Source organism: Salmo salar, chromosome 27 (genome assembly GCF_965601325.2).
Source record: "Salmo salar chromosome 27, fSalSal1, whole genome shotgun sequence".
NCBI classification, from domain to species: domain Eukaryota; kingdom Metazoa; phylum Chordata; class Actinopteri; order Salmoniformes; family Salmonidae; genus Salmo; species Salmo salar.
In genome coordinates, this window is record NC_138317.1 from 1,405,752 (window position 1) to 1,420,175 (window position 14,424).

The following is a 14,424-nucleotide window of genomic DNA, read 5'->3' on the forward strand; positions in this document are numbered from 1 at the left end:
TGCATTCTCAGCCCCCTCCTGTATTCCCTGTTCACCCACGACTGCGTGACCATGTGTAACCGATATGAAATGCCTAGTTAGTTAGCGGTGGTGCGCGCTAATAGCGTTTCAATCGGGTGACGTCACTCGCTCTGAGACCTGAACTAGTTGTTCCCCTTGCTCTGCAAGGGCCACGGCTCTTGTGGCACGATGGGTAACGATGCTTCGTGGGGTGTCAGTTGTTGATGTGTGCAGAGGGTCCCTGGTTCAAGCCTAGGTTGGGGTGAGGAGAGGGACAGAAGCTAAACTGTTACATTGGTGCTGTGACCCGGACAACTGGTTGCTGTGGAAAAAGAGGTCAAAAGGGGGGTGAGTGTAACCAATGTGAAATGGCTAGTTAGTTAGCGGTGGTGTTTCTAAAATGTAATGGTGGATAAAAACTATTGAAACCATTTTCCTGTTTGACCGCTAGGTTTTAGGGGTGTTATGAATCATACTGTGGCATTGTATGTGCTTAATAGACCATGCGGTCCTAACGGCGGCGTAGCTCCGTTTCGCGGGGCCCGCAAAGTTAACGGGGCAGAGAAACATTTGCAGATTTATAGCTAAACTCATGCTATTTTACACATTTGCCATGAGGCTGAGAGAACATGTTGTATTTTTAAAGCAAATTTTCTGTAATTCAAAAATAAAATATATGCTTATGAAATGTTTATATACTATCTGAAGAGCCTAATCAAAAATTATTGGAGGGTGGGGGGGGGGTCCTAATTCAGTAAGATCACATGCCAGACTGTTCTTGGTCTGTTTCACTCTGGATTCATCTATTTCTGCTGTGAGAAATTTAAAATGACCACACAAGGCAATTGCAGGATACTGATATTCATACAGTAGTTCATTTGTATCATCAAGAGCTGCAATTGTGTAGCATGCTTCAAAACAATGTTCCTTCTGTTAAACGACAGGAGAAACAAATACCGATTCATCAAAATGAAGAAACAAATAGCAATTCCAAGATTGAATTTTTTAAGTCTTAAATGAACAATACATATACTGTATACAGCACAACTGTTAAATTGCTTAACTATTTTAGTTACATACAGCTTTATTGGCGACTTCAGACAAAGGCAAAAACGGGAAGGCAATTATTCACAATGAATGAGGCAACGCATTCTTATTTAAATAATTGTGAATGAAGGGTAGAGGAAAGGGACGAAGGAGTGATTTAAGCTCTGGCTTGGTCCTTCTGCTGGAACTCTGCAATTCGGGTCTCCATAATAGGCCTGAAGTGTCTGATCAATCCCTATAGAGAGAAAGAAGAGTAGGAGAGTGAGTTAAGAAAAGGGCAAGTCAGCCGACTACACTATTACCAAATCAAATACAGTCTGTTTAAATAGCAGTCTCTATGGAGAGATGCAGGCATAGTCCATAGAAACCTGTATTACTTACCACCAATACACACTAATGGCTCACTCTATAGGACTGACTCGAAACATTGGATGGCTTGGATATTTTCACAATGAGGGATTATTGTGTAACCAGGCCAGCCCATGATAGCTTAGCTTGGCACTATAATGTGAATCAGGCATAACAACTTGAGCCTCAGTGAGTGTATGTACAGTGCATTCGGAAATGATTCAGACCCCTTGACTTTTTAGACATTGTTACGTTACAGCCTTATTCTAAAAATGCTTAAATTAAAAAACCAAGCCATGAGGTCGAAGAAGTTGTCCGTAGAGCTCCGAGACACGATTGTGTCGAGGCACATATCTGGGGATGGGTACCAAAACATTTCTGCAGCATTGAAGGTCCCCAAAAGCTGAGTGATCTCCATCATTCTTAAATGGAAGACGTTTGGAACAACCAAACTCTTCGGGCCAAACAGAGCAATAGGTGGAGAAGGGCCTTGGTCAGGGTGGTGACCAAGAAACCGATGGTCACTCTGACAGAGCTCCAGTGTTCCTCTGGCGATGGGAGAAACTTCCAGAAGGACAACCATCTCTGCAGCACTCCACTAATCAGGCCTAATGGTAAAGTGGCCAGACGGAAGCCACTCGTCAGTAAAAGGCACATGACATCCCGCTTGGAGTTTACCAAAAGGCACCTAAAGGCCTCTCTGACCATGAGAAACAAGATTCTATGGTCTGATGAAAGCAAGATTGAACTCTTTGGTCTGAATACCAAGCGTCACGTCTGGAGGAAACCTGGCACCATCCCTACGGTGAAGCATGGTGGTGGCAGCATCATGCTATGGGGATGTTTTTCCAACGGCAGGGACTGGGAGACTAGTCAGGTTGGACGGAAAGATGAACGGAGTAAAGTACAGAGACATACTTGACGAAAACCTGCTCCAGAGCGCTCAGGACCTCAGACTGGGGCAAAGGTTCACCTTCCAACAGAACAACGACCCTAAGCACATAGCCGGAGTGGCTTCGGGACAAGTCTCTGAATGTCCTTGAGTGGCCCAGCCACAGCCAGGACTTGAACCCAAGCGAACATCTCTGGAGAGACCTGAAAATAGCTGTGCAGCAATGCTCCCCATCCAACCTTACAGAGCTTGAGAGGATCTGCAGAGAATAGGAGAAACTCCCCAAATACAGGTGTGTCAAGCTTGTAGTGTCATACCCAAGAAGACTTGAGTCTGTAATCGCTGCCAAAGGTGCTTCAACAAAGTACTGAGTAAAGGGTCTGAATACTCAGGTAAATGTGATTTCTTTTTTTTTCTTATACATTTGCAAAAATTTCAAAACCTGTAATTGCTTTCATTATGGGGTATTGTGTGTAGATTGAGGGGGGAGGACTATTTAATTCATTTTAGAATAAGGCTGTAACATGCCAAAATGTGGAAAAAGGGGTCTGAATTTTTTCAGAATGCACTTTGTATACAGCATATCCTGTATTTACCTGTACGGGCCACGCGGCTCCATCACCCAGGGCACAGATGGTGTGCCCCTCAATCTGCTTGCTGATTTCCCAGATCATGTCGATCTCAGCCGCCCGTGCATCACCCTTCACAAAGCGCCACATCATCTTGTTCATCCAGTCCACTCCTTCACAGAGGACAGAGGGAAAGAGAGATGGAGAGAATAAGTAAGATGGAGAGAATAAGTAAGATAAATATGGGAATAGGGTAGAAAGAGAGAGACAAAGAGACTTGTAGCAGTCTTTAACCTCTATGGGCTAGCGTCCCACCTACTCAACAGCCAGTGTAATCCCGTGGCGCGTTATTCAAATTCCTCAAAAATGCAAAACCTTCAATTTTTCAAACATATTACTATTTTACACCATTTTAAAGATAAGACTCTCGTTAATCTAACCACACTGTCCGTTTTCAAAAAGGCTTTACAACGAAAGCAAAACATTAGATTATGTCAGCAGAGTACCCAGCCAGAAATAATCAGACACCCATTTTTCAAGCTAGCATATAATGTCACATAAACCCAAACCACAGCTAAATGCAGCACTCACCTTTGATGATCTTCATCAGATGACAACCCTAGGACATTATGTTATACAATACATGCATGTTTTGTTCAATCAAGTTCAGATTTATATCAAAAACCAGCTTTTTACATTAGCATGTGACTAGCATGTGACTAGCATTCCCACCGAACACTGCCGGTGAATTTACTAAATTACTCACGATAAACGTTCACAAAAAGCATAATTATTTTAACCTGTTATGGCTAGGGGGCAGTATTTTCACGGCTGGATAAAAAATGTACCCGATTTAATCTGGTTACTACTCCTGCCCAGTAACTAGAATATGCATATAATTATTGGCTTTGGATAGAAAACACTCCAAAGTTTCTAAAACTGTTTGAATGGTGTCTGTGAGTATAACAGAACTCAAATGGCAGGTCAAAACCTGAGAGATTCCTTTACAGGAAGTGGCCTGTCTGACCATTTCTTGAACTTCTTTGCCATCTCTATCTTTTACAAAGGATCTCTGCTCTAACGTGACACTTCCTACGTCTTCCATGGGCGCTCAGAGCCCGGGAAAAACCTGAATGTCGTCATTCCAGCCCCAGGCTGAAACACATTATCGCCTTTCTCAAGTGGCCGATCAAGGGACTGTGGGCTTAGGCGCGTGCCCTGGCCGCCCCCGTCTTTGTGATTTTTCCTCTGTTTGCCGAAAAGGAGATTCCCGGTCGGAATATTATCGCTTTTTTACGAGATAAATTGCATAAAAAATTGATTTTAAACAGCGGTTGACATGCTTCGAAGTACGGTAATGGAATATTTAGAATTTTTTTGTCACGAATTGCGCCATGCGACCCCGATTTACCATTTCGGATAGTGTCTGGGACGCACGAACAAAACGCCGCTATTCGGATATAACGATGGATTATTTTGGACCAAACCAACATTTGTTATTGAAGTAGCAGTCCTGGGAGTGCATTCTGACGAAGACAACAAAAGGTAATCAAACTTTTATAATAGTAAATCTGATTTTGGTGAAGGCTAAACTTGCCGGGTGTCTAAATAGCTAGCCCGTGATGGCTGGGCTATGTACTTAGCACATTTTGCAATATTCTTTCACCAAAAAGCTATTTTAAAATCGGACATATCGAGTGCATAGAGGAGTTCTGTATCTATAATTCTTAAAATAATTGTTATGCTTTTTGTGAACGTTTATCGTGAGTAATTTAGTAAATTGTTAGCAAATTCCCCGGAAGTTTGCGGGGGATATGCTAGTTCTGAACGTCCCATGCTAATGTAAAAAGCAGTTTTTTTATATAAATATGAACTTGATTGAACAAAACATGCATGTATTGTATAACATAATGTCCTAGGTGTGTCATCTGATGAAGATCATCAAAGGTTAGTGCTGCATTTAGCTGTCTTCTGGGTTTTTGTGACATTATATGCTAGCTTGAAAAATGGGTGTCTGATTATTTCTGGCTTGGTACTCTGCTGACATAATCTAATGTTTTGCTTTCGCTGTAAAGCCTTTTTGAAATCGGACAGTGTGGTTAGATAAAGGAGAGTCTTGTCTTTAAAATGCTGTGAAATAGTCATATGTTTGAAAAATTGAAGTTTTTGTATTTTTGAGGAATTTGTAATTCGCGCCACGCCTATCATTGGATATTGGAGCAGGTGTTCCGCTAGCGGAACGTCTAGATGTAAGAGGTTAAAAGGCACAACATTAGGATCAAAATAGTTAAGTAGCCTTCCTTACCCTCCCTGCAGGGGGTGCACTGGCCACAGCTCTCGTGTTTATAGAACTCAATCAAGCGGGCGATGGCTCTGATGACGTCAGTCTGCAATGAAAGTACATCTCTCAACAACATATCTCAATGTGTCAGATATAATATCAATGAACCTAGATGTAAGAATCACTTTCTCATCAGTGTTATACTGTTACTTATACATACAGGGCCGGTTTCCCAGACACAGATTAACCCTAGACCTGTCCAAAATATCCTTTTCAATGGAGATTGTCCATTGAAAGTGTTTCTTATTCCAGGACTAGGCTTGATCACTGTCTGAGAAACCAGCCCATACAGTGTGGACGAGAGTTTACCGATTTGTCCATGACGATGAGAGCGGCAGTGCCGAGGCCAGTCTGAGCCTGGACCAGGCCGTCAAAGTCCATCAGCACGGTGTCACACACTGAACGGGGGATGAGGGGTGTGGAAGAGCCTCCAGGGATCACACACAACAGATTGTCCCATCCACCGCGCACACCACCTGGGAGAGAGAGAGACATTCACTTTGGTCAGTTGAATTGAGGCTGCACATGAGTTAATGAACAAGTACGATATATATACTGTACCTTAATACTGAAAAGGGTCTGTTGTGGTGTTTACTAGGAAACCTGATTCAGGGCTTTGATACAAAACCACCTGATAATCTTAAATTAGTAATAAAGCAATCCAGAAGATTTTAAGACAACATACAGTACATATATTGGATATCTGAACTAACATGTTTGCTAACTGTAGCAACAATGGTGAGGTGGTTATTATACATTGGGAAGAGAAATGCAGCTCAGTTTTAAATGCTCACGTGGTGTATGGTAAGGACATACCAGCGTGTCTCTCGATGAGGTCCTTGAGAGGAATAGACATCTCCTCCTCCACTGTGCAGGGGGTGTTGACATGACCTGAGATGTTGAAGAGCTTTGTGCCCGAATTCCTCTCTCTGCCAAAGCCTAGGAACCACGTGCCACCACGGCGACAAATAGTGGGCGCCACGGCTACCGTTTCCACGTTGGCGACAGTTGTTGGGCAACCAAACACACCTTGGAGGGAACAAAATGGTCGACCAGTTTAGAACTAAACTTTTAGAAGAAAAGTTAAAGGATAATTGGATGTTATTGGTGTAGAAGGTGTTCTGTTTAACCTCTAAAATTGACCTATTATCATCAAAAACATATCATTGCCATGCCATGATTAGTTCCATATTCTGGTATTACTACATTGAGGGAAAAAAGTATTTGATCCCCTGCTAATTTTGTACATTTGCCCACTGACAAAGAAATGATCAGTCTATAATTTTAAAATGGTAGGTTTATTTGAACAGTGAGACAGAATAACAACAAAAAAATCCTGAAAAACCATTTATAAAATGATTTGCATTTTAATGAGGGAAATAAGTATTTGACCACTCTGCAAAACATGACTTAGTTCTTGGTGGCAAAACCCTTGTTGGCAATCACAGAGGTCAGACATTTCTTGTAGTTGGCCACCAGGTTTGCACAAATCTCAGTAGGGATTTTGTCCCACTCCTCTTTGCAGATCTTCTCCAAGTCATTAAGGTTGAGGGTGACGTTTACTAACTCGAACCTTCAGCTCCCTCCACAGATTTTCTATGGGATTAAGGTCTGGAGACTGGCTAGGCCACTCCAGGACCTTAATGTGCTTCTTCTTGAGCCACTCCTTTGTTGCCTTGGCCGTGTGTTTTGGGTCATTGTCATGCTGGAATACCCATCCACGACCCATTTTCAATGCCCTGGCTGAGGGAAGAAGGTTCTCACCCAAGATTTGACGGTACATGGCCCCGTCCATCGTCCCTTTGATGCGGTGAAGTTGTCCTGTCCCCTTAGCAGAAAAACACCCCCAAAGCATAATGTTTCCACCTCCATGTTTGACGGTGGGGATGGTGTTCCTGGGGTCATAGGCAGCATTCCTCCTCCTCCAAACATGGAGAGTTGAGTTGATGCCAAAGAGCTCCATTTTGGTCTCATCTGACCACAACACTTTCACCCAGTTGTCCTCTGAATCATTCAGATGTTCATTGGCAAACTTCAGATGGGCATGTATATGTGCTTTCTTGAGCAGGGGGACCTTGCAGGCACTGCAGGATTTCAGTCCTTCACAGCGTAGTGCGTTACCAATTGTTTTCTTGGTGACTATGGTCCCAGCTGCCTTGAGATCATTGACAAGATCCTCTCGTGTAGTTCTGGGCTGATTCCTCACCGTTCTCATGATCATTGCAACTCCACGAGGTGAGATCTTGCATGGAGCCCCAGGGAGATTGACAGTTCTTTTGTCTTTCTTCCATTTGCGAATAATCGCACCAACTGTTGTCACCTTCTCACCAAGGTGCTTGGCGATGGTCTTGTAGCCCATTCCAGCCTTGTGTAGGTCTACAATCTTGTCCCTGACATCCTTCGAGAGCTCTTTGGTCTTGGCCATGGTGGAGACTTTGGAATCTGATTGATTGCTTCTGTGGACAGGTGTCTTTTATACAGGTAACAAGCTGAGATTAGGAGCACTCCATTTAAGAGTGTGCTCCTAATCTCAGCTCGTTACCTGTATAAAAGACACCTGGGAGCCAGAAATATTTCTGATTGAGAGGGGGTCAAATACTTATTTACCTCATTAAAATGCAAATCTATATATAACATTTTTGACATGTGTTTTTCTGGATTTTTTTGTTGTTATTCTGTCTCTCAGTGTTCAAATAAAACTATCACTAAAATTATAGACTGATAATTTCTTTGTCAGCGGGCAAACGTACAAAATCAGCAGGGGATCAAATACTTTTTTCCCCTCACTGTACATCATGGGGGGGGACTCCATCTTCCTCTCCACCTCAGAAACTCACCAACGTCAGCAGGGAATGGGGGCTTCAGGCGGGGCTTCCCCTGCTTGCCCTCAAGGGACTCGATGAGTGCCGTCTCCTCTCCACAGATGTAGGCACCAGCCCCACGCATCACAAACACGTCAAAGTCGTAGCCAGAGCCGCAGGAGTTCTTCCCAATCAGACCAGCTGCATAGGCCTCGTTGATAGCCACCTGAGGTCAAAACCGGGATGAAATCAAATTTATTTATAAAGCCCTTCTTACATCAGCTGATATCTTAAAGTGCTGTACAGAAACCCAGCCTAAAACCCCAAACAGCAAGCAATGCAGGTGTAGAAGCACGGTGGCTAGGAAAAACTCCCTAGAAAGGCCAGAATCTAAGAAGAAACCTAGAGAGGAACCAGGCTTTGAGGGGTGGCCAGTCCACTTCTGGCTGTGCCGGGTGGAGATGGCCAAGATCAAAGAAGACGTCAACGAAAGTCATTCAAAATCAATTACCTTAAAAGAAACCATATATGTGTTGAACGTACTAAGAACATTGAAAAAGGTGAAAAAGTGTGCCACATCTAAGAAGAGTAAGCATAACTGTCTAGAGATCGACCTCTAAACCATTGTAGTTATGAACTTGTTTTCCCTTTTCATGCAGTCCACGCTCTCACCTGCAGGTTGGAGGACTCATTGTAGAACTCTCCCCTGATGTAAATGTAGGCAGCGCGGGCTCCCATGGCCCTCCCGGCCACCAGGCAGCCCTCCACCAGCTTGTGGGGGTCGTTACGCATGATCTCCCTGTCCTTACAGGTGCCAGGCTCTCCTTCATCAGCATTCACCACCAGGTACTTTGGTCTAAAGATCAGATGAAGGGGGATAGGAGTTTTAGATTCCTTTCTCAGGTCAAAGTTGGCACAGCGTCAAATGGGGGTATAGGGTAAAGTTGCCCCTGGATTCAGATTTTGGGTAAGCTTAGCATTCTCCCCACTAATGGTTATGGTTAGTATTGGGGGAGGGAAAGCTGATCCTAGATCAGTACCTAGGGGAAACGTCACAACGGAGCATCACGTGAGCAACATAGGCAGTACCACTGACCTGCCATCACTGGGCTTGTTCATGAAGCCCCACTTCATGCCGGTGGGGAACCCTGCTCCACCTCTCCCCCGCAGCCCTGAAACTTTGATCTCGTTGAGGATCCAGTCCACTCCCTTCAGCAGGATCTCCTTGGTCTTATACCAGTCACCACGACTTTGAGCTCCCTTTAGCCTGGAACGACATAGGGAGAGAGTAAAAATATGACACCTAATTCCTAAGAATACTATTACATTAGCATATTACTGTATGATTAAGTAATATGCATGAAAAGTTATATATTTGTACAGATGAAGAATGCTGGTCCAAGATCTCATACCCCAAAGGCCAGCATTTCTGACACTGTGTAGTGTGTTATTGTGTATAGAGAACCGTTTGTAATGGTACCTCCAGTCATGTCGGCCATACAGGTTGGTGAAAATTCTATCCTGGTCAGCCAGGGGTCCAAATGTGATCTTCTTTGGTGGTGCCTAAAGAGATTGCAAAACATTAGGCCTAATAGTCTAAATACAATACAGAATATTTGGTACCAATAGTCTGGAACTGTCAAGTTTGCACTTTACACAGCTTGTGGAAGGATACCTCAGCAGTTGTGCTGTTGAATCGTGTAATGGACGTCACTCTGCCTTGACAGACAGCAACTGGGCCCCGAGCCGCAGCACAGACCAAAGCCAACCGGGACAAGGACAGCATCCTGATAACTGGTTGCGGGACAGGATGCAGTCAAGTAGATAGTTCAAATAATTTCAAATGTAGCCACAATACAATTAAATACATTGGTCAACATCCAGAGCAGGCTTCAGTTCCATCCCCATTACAAAAGCTCAAGCAACAACATTACAAAACCCAATGGCAATGTGACACGGCCCAAATACAACACAAAAACATTAGGCGCCGTTACATGAATGGCAACAATGTCATCATAAAATCCATGCCAAGGAAGCGTACCTATTGCTTATGTGTCAGGCAACTTTTTTCGCCGCCACTGAACAAAGAATACTGTTGTCATTGTCAACTAAATACATTAGCTAACTTAGCTAGCTAATCAGAGGTGTTAGTTAGATAAGGATGCATAGCACTGAAATTGTAACATTTCACGGGCCTAATGTTCAAAGGTGTATAAGGAGAAATCGTCAAAAATCTAGCTAAAAGCCAAACACATTTCCCCTGGCATAGCACTAGCAGGACCTGCAAACGTCCCACCATGACCTCCACTTTGTGATTGCTAACGTTACAGTAGCTAGCTAGCATGCTAAACAGGCTACGACAATCAACTTCTGATGCATAAAACTGCTCCAAGTCTCATAATAATCTTATTATTTTTGTTACGTTTTGCATGATATATTAATGTAGCTATGAAAACAAAATCACCAATGTTTCTGTTGCAAAAGTGGTCTTCGTACCTTGGTGTTGTGTCCCGAACCTGTGTTACAAAATGACGTTCTTCTTCTTCTTCTTCTATGAGGTTTCTATGAGGCATCCACTTTGTTGCATTACCGCCACCTACTACACTGGAGTACAACTCCCTTACACTTCACTTGATAGATAAAATGTAACAAATAAATACCCTACCCTCTAACACTACGCTCACTAATTTCAAAATTATATAAAATAAAATGAACACCACCCTACTCCACTAATTAAAGGCATTTATTACTACCTCATCATCCTAAATTTTAATTTAATTTGTTTTAAATTTAACCAGGCAAGTCGGTTAAGAACAAATTCTTATTTACAATTAAAGCCTATGAACATTGGGTTAACTGCCTTGTTCAGGGGTAGAACAACAGATTTTTACTTTGTCAGCTCAGGAATTCGATCTAGCAACTTTTCAGTTACTGGCCCAACACTCTAACCACTAGGCTACCTGCTGCCACAAGGAAAGGATGGAACATCACCACTTAACACACCCTGTAACTCTTGATGTCAAATCTCGTACACCCAAATACCTCTCTGCAACTGCCACCACAACTTAAATGTTCTGCAACTTACATTCCATTCCTGTAATACAATTGATAACCATAACTGTAAATGCTAAAACTCCAATCTTACTGAAACACATATCACTTGATGGCCTATCCCTCTGTACTGGTACAGATCTACTACTCACACCACTCCTCTCAGGATCCCTCCCCCTTGACCCATCTTCCTCTACTTTCTTCACTGCCTCAGCATATGACAACTTCTGCACTACTCTAACCCTGGAAACCTCAACCTGTCTCTCTCGCACGGGACATTTCTGATCCCCAGCCCCATGGGCACCCCTACAATTAACACATTACACTACTTTCCCCAATGCTACACATTCCTTTATCTCATGCCCTTCTGCACACTTCTCACATCTAGGAACCTCCCTCCTACACACTGCTGCCACATGCCCATAAGCTTAACAATCCAACTACCATGGTTTCTTCAATGTTACTCTTCTCACCGCCTCCAGATAGGCGACATGCTGGACAGCCCTTATTCTTGCCACCTCGGTCTCCATCACCCTAACAGAGCACTTCATGAATTCTGGCGCATGCTCGCCACCACAATTGCAGCATTTCGCCTCATGAGCGGAAGCTAATGCCTCTCGCCCGGAAACAGTCCGCCTCGGTAATGGTCACAGTACATATAATCGCAGTTCCAGAACTTCTGCCAGGAAAATGGGATACAGCAGGTATAAACAATGCCAAAATTGGCACAGGCAATGATGAAGTGGAGGGGCAAAATGCCTCCCTCATGAAATGGATTCGCATTGCACAAGCTGAGGGGCTGGACTGAAAGCGGGAGCTACGCAAGTACGTGACAGTATATAGAACCATTGATCACTTTACCACGGGCAGGAGCCCAGCTGAGCTCCTTTTCAAAAGGAAAATGAGGGGAAAGCTTCCAGATATAGCTACACCACAGAGTGACCTGGAGACACGGGACTATGATGCCGAGCAGAAAGGGAAATCCAAAATCTATGCAGACAACTGTCGCAGAGCCAAACACTCTTACGTGGACGTCAGAGATCAGGTTCTCCTACAACAGGACAAAACAGACAAGTTCACAACAACTTTCAACAAGATACCACACACAGTGATCAAGAAAGAGGGAACCAATGTGGTTGTTCAATCTCCAACTGGAGCCAGGTATTTAAGGAATACAACATTTGTGAAGAGGTATATAATTGAGGAGCCGGATCCACAATCAAAGGACAACTAATCTGAGACAGTACATAGAATCCAAACCAGAGACCATCTGTGAGGGATCACTACAAAGACCACAGACACCCATGCCAGTCAGGTCTCACAGACAAATTAAACTGCCACAGAAGTTAACAGACTTTGTCATTAAATAATTATCCTGATGCGAAGACTCTGAATGTTTGAGTTATGTTGTGAAAAAAAAAAGTGAAAAATGTTTTGCCGCAAAAAAAAGGGAAGTCCATTAGGAGAACAGAAATAATAAGCCATTGAACAGATTTCAGTTGTTTATTGATAAGATAAAGGTTGCTATACAGATAAAGAATAAGTGCTGTTGTGTATGTCAGGTTGACATTGACGTTCATATCCATGTAAAGGAGATGTTGTGTATTGACGTGACATACTGAGATAGGACGTCGGTAAAGGAATGTGGGGATTACACGGATAGTGATGGAGTAAAGACATGTTGAAGTTTACCTCTGAGTCTGGTTGATTTCATTCAGTATAATATCTTAATTTAGTACGAGTTGTAAGTATAAGATTGAACACACACCACTGTTATACTGCGCCATTATTTGCCTGTTTATGCCCCGCCTGTTAGCTTGCAAGATTCTTGCCATTCTCCTTTGACCTCTCTCATCAAAGAGCTGTTTTCACCCACAGGACTGTTGCTGACTGGATGTTTTTTGTTTGTCGCAACATTCTCGGTAAACCCTAGACACTGTTGTGTGTGAAAAGCCCATTTCTGAGATACTGAAACTGGCGCGCCTGGCACCGACGATCAAATCATGCTCAAAGTTGCTTAGGTCACTATTTTTGTTCAATCGAACACTAACTGAATGCCTCAATGCCTGTCTGCCTGCTTTATATAGCAAGCCACGACCACGTGACTCACAGTCTGTAGGAGCGAACCATTTTCGTGAATGGCAAACCTAATAAACTGGCCTCTGAGTGTATACCACCCTCCCATGTTTTATTCAACGAGGCACCTTCATTTTGTGTCTATCTGTCTCTGTCTGTCTGTCAACATATCGGTCATTAGCAATGTCCATCTTTTTCAATTCATAAGTGCATTTTTTTTGTTCCGTAAGACCTAAATAAATTGTATTTACATGTGCCATAGTACACATAATATACAATCAAATAAAGCATAATTTCTTTAAGCTAATGAGGAATAAATTGATAAGACAGACTATATCAAGAGAAACTAAACGTAACATAGAGGATAGATAAATAGTTAAGTTACATTTTGGGCAACAGAAGTAAATAGAAATAAATTACAGTGAGGGAAAAAAGTATTTGATCCCCTGCTGATTTTGTAAGCTTGCCCACTGACAAAGAAATGATCAGTCTATAATTTTAATGGTAGGTTTATTTGAACAGTGAGAGACAGAAAAACAACAACAAAAAATCCAGAAAATCGCATGTCAAAAATGTTATAAATTGATTTGCATTTTAATGAAGGAAATAAGTATTTGACCCCTCTGCAAAACATGACTTAGTACTTGGTGGCAAAACCCTTGTTGGCAATCACAGTGGTCAGACGTTTCTTGTAGTTGGCCACCAGGTTTGCACACATCTCAGGAGGGATTTTGTCCCACTCCTCTTTGCAGATCTTCTCCAAGCCATTAAGGTTTCGAGGCTGACGTTTGGCAACTCGAACATTCAGCTCCCTCCACAGATTTTCTATGGGATTAAGGTCTGGAGACTGGCTAGGCCACTCCAGGACCTTAATGTGCTTCTTCTTGAGCCACTCCTTTGTTGCCTTGACCGTATGTTTTGGGTCATTGTCATGATGGAATACCCATCCACGACCCATTTTCAATGCCCTGGCTGAGGGAAGGAGGTTCTCACCCAAGATTTGACGGTACATGGCCCCGTCCATCGTCCCTTTGATGCGGTGAAGTTGTCCTGTTCCCTTATCAGAAAAACACCCCCAAAGCATAACGTTTCCACCTCCATGTTTGACGGTGGGGATGGTTTTCTTGGGGTCATAGGCAGCATTCCTCCTCCTCCAAACACGGAGAGTTGAGTTGATGCCAAAGAGCTCCATTTTGGTCTCATCTAACCACAACACTTTCACCCAGTTGTCCTCTGAATCATTCAGATGTTCATTGGAAAACTTCAGACGGGCATGTATATGTGCTTTCTTGAGCAGGC

The 14,424-nt window shown here is 43.1% G+C and overlaps 1 protein-coding gene across 3 annotated transcripts; it reads right to left on the reverse strand.

Moving 5' to 3' along the window:
* Positions 1-988: 988 nt before the first annotated feature.
* Positions 989-10,590, reverse strand: ndufv1 (NADH:ubiquinone oxidoreductase core subunit V1). 3 transcript variants are annotated; one of them, XM_014176847.3, is made up of 11 exons: positions 10,495-10,590; positions 9,674-9,792; positions 9,479-9,561; positions 9,095-9,265; positions 8,671-8,854; positions 8,035-8,224; positions 6,014-6,226; positions 5,507-5,673; positions 5,162-5,243; positions 2,884-3,029; positions 989-1,282 (listed from the first exon to the last, which is right to left on the reverse strand). In XM_014176847.3, the coding sequence occupies exons 2-11, from the start codon at positions 9,782-9,784 to the stop codon at positions 1,205-1,207; spliced, it is 1,425 nt and encodes a 474-aa protein (XP_014032322.1). In that variant the 5' UTR covers positions 9,785-9,792; positions 10,495-10,590; the 3' UTR covers positions 989-1,204. The 3 variants fall into 3 exon arrangements, with proteins under 3 accessions (XP_014032322.1, XP_014032320.2, XP_082826415.1); XM_014176845.3 differs by having other exon boundaries at positions 10,463-10,586; XM_082970289.1 differs by lacking the exon at positions 10,495-10,590 and adding an exon at positions 10,040-10,066.
* Between the last annotated feature and the right edge of the window lie 3,834 nt (positions 10,591-14,424).